At 38.4% G+C, this 6,614-nt stretch overlaps 1 protein-coding gene across 5 annotated transcripts in view; it reads left to right on the forward strand.

The window, feature by feature from the left end:
* Positions 1 to 6,614, forward strand: part of LRBA (LPS responsive beige-like anchor protein) — a 725,452-nt gene that overhangs the window by 252,384 nt on the left and 466,454 nt on the right. For all 5 annotated transcript variants that reach the window (XM_034661533.1, XM_034661532.1, XM_034661534.1 and 2 more), the window contains one exon: positions 3,076 to 3,140. In XM_034661533.1, coding sequence (XP_034517424.1) covers positions 3,076 to 3,140 — 65 coding nt within the window. The remainder of the gene's footprint in view (positions 1 to 3,075; positions 3,141 to 6,614) is intronic.

Genomic DNA, 6,614 nt, shown 5'->3' on the forward strand with positions numbered 1-6,614 from the left:
CCCCTTAGGACTGCCTTTGCAGTATCCCATAGGTTTTGGACCGTTGTGTATTCATTCTCGTTGGTCTCATGGAGTTATTAATTCTTATCAGCATGTATTTATGTAGCTGGTGTGTGATATTGAATGTTAATAATTTATACTTAGGAATGGATTATAGACAAAACTCAATGATATCTTTGAGAATTGTGAGATTTTGGTAACAGTACCCAAAAGTATAAGTAAGATTCGTATTCTCATTTCTTTTCTAATATTGTCTAATTATTTTTTAACTAGTGAAATAGTTTTACTCCAGGTGATTAGATAGCAGTTATTATAAGTTAACAAATACGGGTTTACAGATGATGTTTGGGAAAGCAGGAAGTCTGATGTAGTAGAGGTAATAAATCCACGGCTCAGAGTTTCTATAAAAATTGGAGTCTTCTACTTCTATATGGACCGTCACGTCTAATTTCTTTTTAAAAGAAAAAAATATTTTGTGTGACATATCAATTTGAGTTCAGATCACAGAAATTTTTAGAAAGTGAATTTTCTGTAGTTGTAGTAATTTGAACTGGTGTTCTATCTGACCTAGATCATGCTGTTCAAAGTGTTTGTGAAATTTAAATGGCATACTTCCTGATTTTACATTATAATTAAAATCAGTTTGTATACATTAATGAAAATAAATTGATGTTTCCTGTCTCTCTGCTGTTACCTGTTTCATGCATGTGGAGTTTTGAGTTTTCTATGACCTTATAATAAAAATGCACACCTGTTGCAGTTTTCGAATAAATGGATTTGAGAAAAAGTACTATTAGTAAATACTTGTTAAAGTCAAATGTCTGAAGAATTATATATACTATATTCTCTTGCTTTTCTTTCTGATTTTTTTTTTCCTAGCAAGAAAAGTAACTTCCTTTAGTTTCTTTTAACTAAGGTTAATTTTCATTTTCAGATTTTTCTTCAGGTTAAATGATCTAAATGAAAACTCAGTTTAAGGTCTTGCCTCCTCATAATCTGGTGCCATATCAAATTTCTAAGTGGCTTGCTGAGAGTGCTATGTTGGATGTAAGAGCTGAGAAGCGAGCATATGCTTCTGTCCTGACTGTGGTGTCCTTTGAGGTGTCACCATCCCTTTTGATTCCCGGCTATCTATCAGCAAAGGTCACAGCTGTGTTCTCTCCTCATCTCAAAGCCTCTGGTACTGTACATCTTTCTGGAAGAACACACATGTTCTTCTCTCAGGGATATACTTCATGGAATTTGATTGCTTTGTTTTATCCTATTTGTCAGTTTATTTTATTTTGTTGGAAGGAAAAGGGGTTTAAATGAAAAGGTATTTCTATTTATGCTTTCCTGGTTTTACCTCAGTGAAAGAAATATAAGATCTTTATTGTTTCAGTTGGGTGGTAATTGTGAATTTTGAAAGAATATAGTTTGGAGGCTTATGAGTCATTAATTTCTAAATGTTTGTAAATTACTGAATCATAAAATAATATAGCTTAAAGAAATTTTTAAAGAGAGTATCTAAGACCTAGAGATGGCAAATGATGTCCATGGACATAACCTGTTACTGTCAGAATCAGTGTGAAAATATGATCTCATGACTTCTTGTTCATTGTTCTTTCCTTAACAACACATTGCTTTATCTTCTCTTTTAGATCTAGCCAGTCACTACTATCAGATTTCTGAGTGATTTTATATCTACTTGTCATTCTGTGTATGTTCTGTTAGTATTCTTATTGACAGTATTCATGAAATAGAACCTTATACTACTCCAAATATTGCACTGTTAACTGAGTAAAAAAAAAAAAAAAAAAAAGAGCCATATAATGACAAAAGTGTACTTTGTAGCCATTTTAGTCCTGAGAACCACCTTGGGTTCTTCAAAACATGAAAGAAAGCAATTCAAAGTTAGGGATGAAAAGGAGAAATTAGAATAGAAAGGATGAGGCTGGAAAAAAATTAGGAATTTGTAGTAACAAAGAGCAGTTGTCAGGGGTGAAAATACACGTACTTTCAGACTCTTAAAGGTGTTACATAAAACACATGAATATTTTTGGTAGTAAAGGTAAGTACCCCAACATTGTCTTTTGTTTTGAGTTTATAAAGAACAAAAAAAGATCAGTTGAGGAATATCATGGAGGTAGAATGTATGGGACTCCTTAGTTTTAAGGACCATAAAGATTGTACATTTCTACTTATTTAGAATTTAATTTAAATATCTGTATTTAAAAATAGATATACATGTGCCTACACATACCCACACACATACATACCTTGGCATTTCTCAACTCTAGCAGCATTTCACACATACATGCACATATGGGTGCATGCATGGACATTTCTCAACTCTAGGTACTTTTCAGTTCACATAGGCCCCGCCTTATGGATTAATGTTTATTTTATATATTTATATATGTTTTGAGTTAAATGTTTATATATTTATATATGTTTTGAAATGATGACTAAAAAAACTCACTTGTACCTACTCTACTAGTTTATTTCCTTCCTAAGCTTTTTAGTGAATAATTATTCATAAAGAATATAAGTAATAGATTTATGCCATCTTCTAATTCATAGGCTAGTAAACTATAGTTTTCCAGCTCAGAAGTAGTCTAGGCAAATTCATTGATCTTCCTCAATTAATCATCAATTTTCGTGGTAGAATGTGTGCTATTTATTGTGTACCAAACTATTTATTTCTCTCTTCCCCTCATTTGGGGAAGTGATGTATCTCTTTTCTTAAAAAAAAAAAAAAACCCAAAAATCTCTCATTGGTCTGTGCTGCCTTCCTTTCCAACTCCTAATATTTTAATTGAATTAGTAGTATATAATGGTATAGGACAGAAAGTACAAAAATAAATATAGATAGGGTTTTTTGGTTAGAATCAAATTATTCCTAACTTGTTTAGTTTAATTTTGAATATCAACTATTCATGTGTTCACAGGGCTGCTTTAAGTAGGCAGCACATTTAACTAAAGTTTTCATTTAAGAGGTAAGGTATGAAATTGATACGGGTGATGCTTTTCATATTGTTTTAAAAAAATAATCTGTTATTTGTTCAGCTATTTCTGCCTTTTTTTCTTTTTTAGGAGTGGCAGAATTCTATCCAGAAGAATGCAGGCCTTGCTTTTATTGAACTTGTCAACGAAGGAAGGTAGTCTATTTTATATACATTAATGTTTTACTTGTAAATCTTACTGTATTTTTGTCATTGAAGCTGACATTTTTGGGTTCTATATGGTTTTTGCAGTCAGTAATGTAGTGGAGCTTAATTTTTACAAATATGTCAGTATTTAATTATTTGATGGTTTTCATCACAGTTACATATTTAATGATAAAGTTCTGATCTTTATTTCGATAAGTAAGGCTGAGTTTGGCAAAAGTAAAGCAGTGATTTTGTTAACAGATGTAAGGAAAATGAATACTTACTTGGAGTTCCTACAAATTTAATTATATTTGTAGAGCCCAATAATTAGACTTAGATGTCTATATTATCTCTCTCTTGTCATGGCCTGGTCGTAAAGGAGTGGGAGAACAAGTTTTGTTCTGTGTTGCGAAGTGATGAGAAAGTAGATAGAAGGAGAAAGTAGGTAAGGTTTCCATTTAAACATAGAAGAATTCAAGGAAAAGAAATTCAGTAGTAAGAAAGAAAAGTGAAGCAAGTCCAGAGATGAAAGCTACAGAAGATGGCGGAGGAGTAGGGGGCCTCTTTTTCAGCCGGTTCCCTGAGTTGAGTTGGATAGGTACCAGACCAGCCTGAACATCCATGGAATCAGCCTGAGACACAGGAAGATACGTCTGGTTCTCTACAAATGAACATCTCCAGTGCTGAGTATTGAGGTACGAAGCGGGGAGCCGTGAAACCGTGCACAGATATCGGAAGATAAATGGAAGGGGGAGGGAGCCGCCATGTTCGGGTGCCGGGAAGTGGTAGCCACCTGCATGGGGGAGTGGGCGGACTCGTGGGCAGCAGCCGCGAGACAGACTGAGACCGTGAGCCGGAGCGTGCGCCACGAGGCATCTCACGGAACTCCGGAATCCGAGTGTGCTCACTGGATCCAGACTGAGACCGGGAGCTACAGGAGCATGCGCGGGGCGGCTGGCGGCTGGTGGTTGGCGGTGTTAGAAACACAAAGGACAGAGATGCGCCGGCCTTGGAAGTGAGGGCTGGGACGCCGGGTGTGGGGCGCACATCCCAGGACGCTGCAGGGTCGAGCAGCATCAACAGTAACAGAGTTCAAGTGGCCAGAACATCAGTAGAGAACGGGCCGCAATCCCTCTGTTCTGTGACAGAGGGTAAAATTTGGCCGCCGCTACTCTGACTCTCAGAAGAGGCACAGCAGACCACCAGGGAAAGCCGCCCGAGAACAAAAGCCTGGAAATATTGGCTCACAGTGTGCCCATGCCCATCCCCCCTCGCAGGGGACACGGAAACTCTACCCAAAGGGGGTTGCCTGAGTATCCACGTGGCAGGCCCCTACCCCAGAAGGCAGGCTGAAAAATCAAGAAACCCACAACCTGGGGCGCCAGAGTGGCGCAGTCATTGAGCACCTGTCTTTGGCTTAGGGCGTGATCCTGGCGTTCCGGAAAGGAGTTCCTCATCGGGCTCCTCTACTGGGAGCGTACTTCTTCATCTCCCACTCCCCTGCTTGTGTTCCCTCTCTCGCTAGTTGGCTCTCTGCCACATAAATAAATAAAATCTTTAAAGAAGAAGCCCACATTCCCTAAGATCCCTATAGAACAAAGGGCACGGCCTGGGACCCAGTCAATAATTTGGGCTCGGGACAACCCCGCAACCTCTCTTCATCAGAATGACAAGAAGGAGAAGCCCCCACCCACAGCAAAGAAAAGACAGTGAGTCTGTGGCCTCTGCCACAGAAATAATGGATATGGATGTAACCAAATTATCAGAAATGGAATTCAGAGTAACAATGGTCAAAATGATGAGTAGACTTGAAAAAAGTATTAACGAAAATGTTACTGAGAATATAGAATCCCTAAGGACGGAAATGAGAGCGAATCTGACAGAAAATAAAAATTCTATGAGCCAAATGCAGACAAAACTAGAGGTTCTGACGACCAGGGTCACCGAAGCAGAGGAACGTATTAGTGAATTGGAGGATGGGTTAGTAGAAAAAAAATGAAAATAGACGCTGGTCTTAAAAAAATCCACACCCACGAATGTAGGTTACGGGAGATTACTGACTCAATGTAACAATCCAATGTCAGAATCATCGGCATCCCCGAGGGGGTGGAGAAAAACAGAGGTCTAGAAGAGATATTTGAACAAATTGTAGCTGAAAACTTCCCTAATCTAGCAAGGGAAACAAACATTCATGTCCAAGAGGCAGAGAGGACCCCTCCCAAGCTCAATCACAACAAAACTACGCCACGTCACGTCATAGAGCAATTCGCAAATATTAGATCNTCACAACAAAACTACGCCACGTCACGTCATAGAGCAATTCGCAAATATTAGATCCAAGGATACAGTATTGAAAGTGGCCAGGGCAAAGAAATTTCTCACGTACCAAGGCAAAGGTATCAGGATTACGTCAGACCTGTCTACAGAGACCTGGAATGAGAGAAAGGCTTGGGGGGGCATTTTTAAAGCTCTTTCAGAGAAAAACATGCAGCCAAGGATCCTTTATCCAGCAAAGCTGTCATTCAGAATTGATGGAGAAATAAAGACGTTCCAAAATCGCCAATCATTAACCAATTTCGTAACCACGAAACCAGCCCTACAGGAGATATTAAGGGGGGCTCTATAAAGGTAAAAAGGCCCCAAGAGTGATACAGAGCAGCAAGTCACAACCGATACAAAGACTTTAAAGAGAAATAGCATCATTAAAATTCTCTCTCTCAGTTCTCAGTGTCAATGTAAATGGCCTAAATGCTCGCATAAAACGCCACAGGGTTGCAGATTGCATAAAAAGAAATGACCCATCCATTTGCTGTCTACAAGAGACTCATTTTGAACCCAAAGATGCATTCAGACTTAGAGTAAGGGGATGGAGTACCATCTTCCACGCAAATGGACCTCAAAAGAAAGCTGGAGTAGCAATTCTCATATCAGATAGACTGGATTTTAAACTAGAGGCCATAGAGAGAGATACAGAAGGGCACTATATTATTCTTAAAGGAAGTATTCAACAAGTGGATATGACAATTATTAATATATATGCCCCCAACAGGGGAGCAGCAAGATACACAAGCCAACTCTTAACCAAAATAAAGAGACATATAGATAAGAACACAGTAATAGTAGGGGACCTCAACACCCCACTATCANAAGATGGATTGGATTTTAAACTAAAAACTATAGTTAGAGACGCAGAAGGGCACTATATTATCCTTAAAGAAAGTATTCAACAAGTGGATATGACAATTATAAATATATATGCCCCCAGCAGGGGAGCAGCAAGATACACAAGCCAACTCTTAACCAGAATAAAGAGACATATAGATAAAAACCCATTAATAGTAGGGGACCTCAACACCCCACGATCAGAAATGGGCAGAACACCCTGGCAAAAACTAAGCAAAGAATCAAACGATTTGAATGCCATACTCGACAAGTTGGACCTCATAGATATATATAGAACACTACTCCCCAGAACCAAAGAAT

The sequence above is a fragment of the Ailuropoda melanoleuca genome, chromosome 5, assembly GCF_002007445.2.
Source record: "Ailuropoda melanoleuca isolate Jingjing chromosome 5, ASM200744v2, whole genome shotgun sequence".
Classification (NCBI taxonomy): Eukaryota; Metazoa; Chordata; class Mammalia; order Carnivora; family Ursidae; genus Ailuropoda; species Ailuropoda melanoleuca.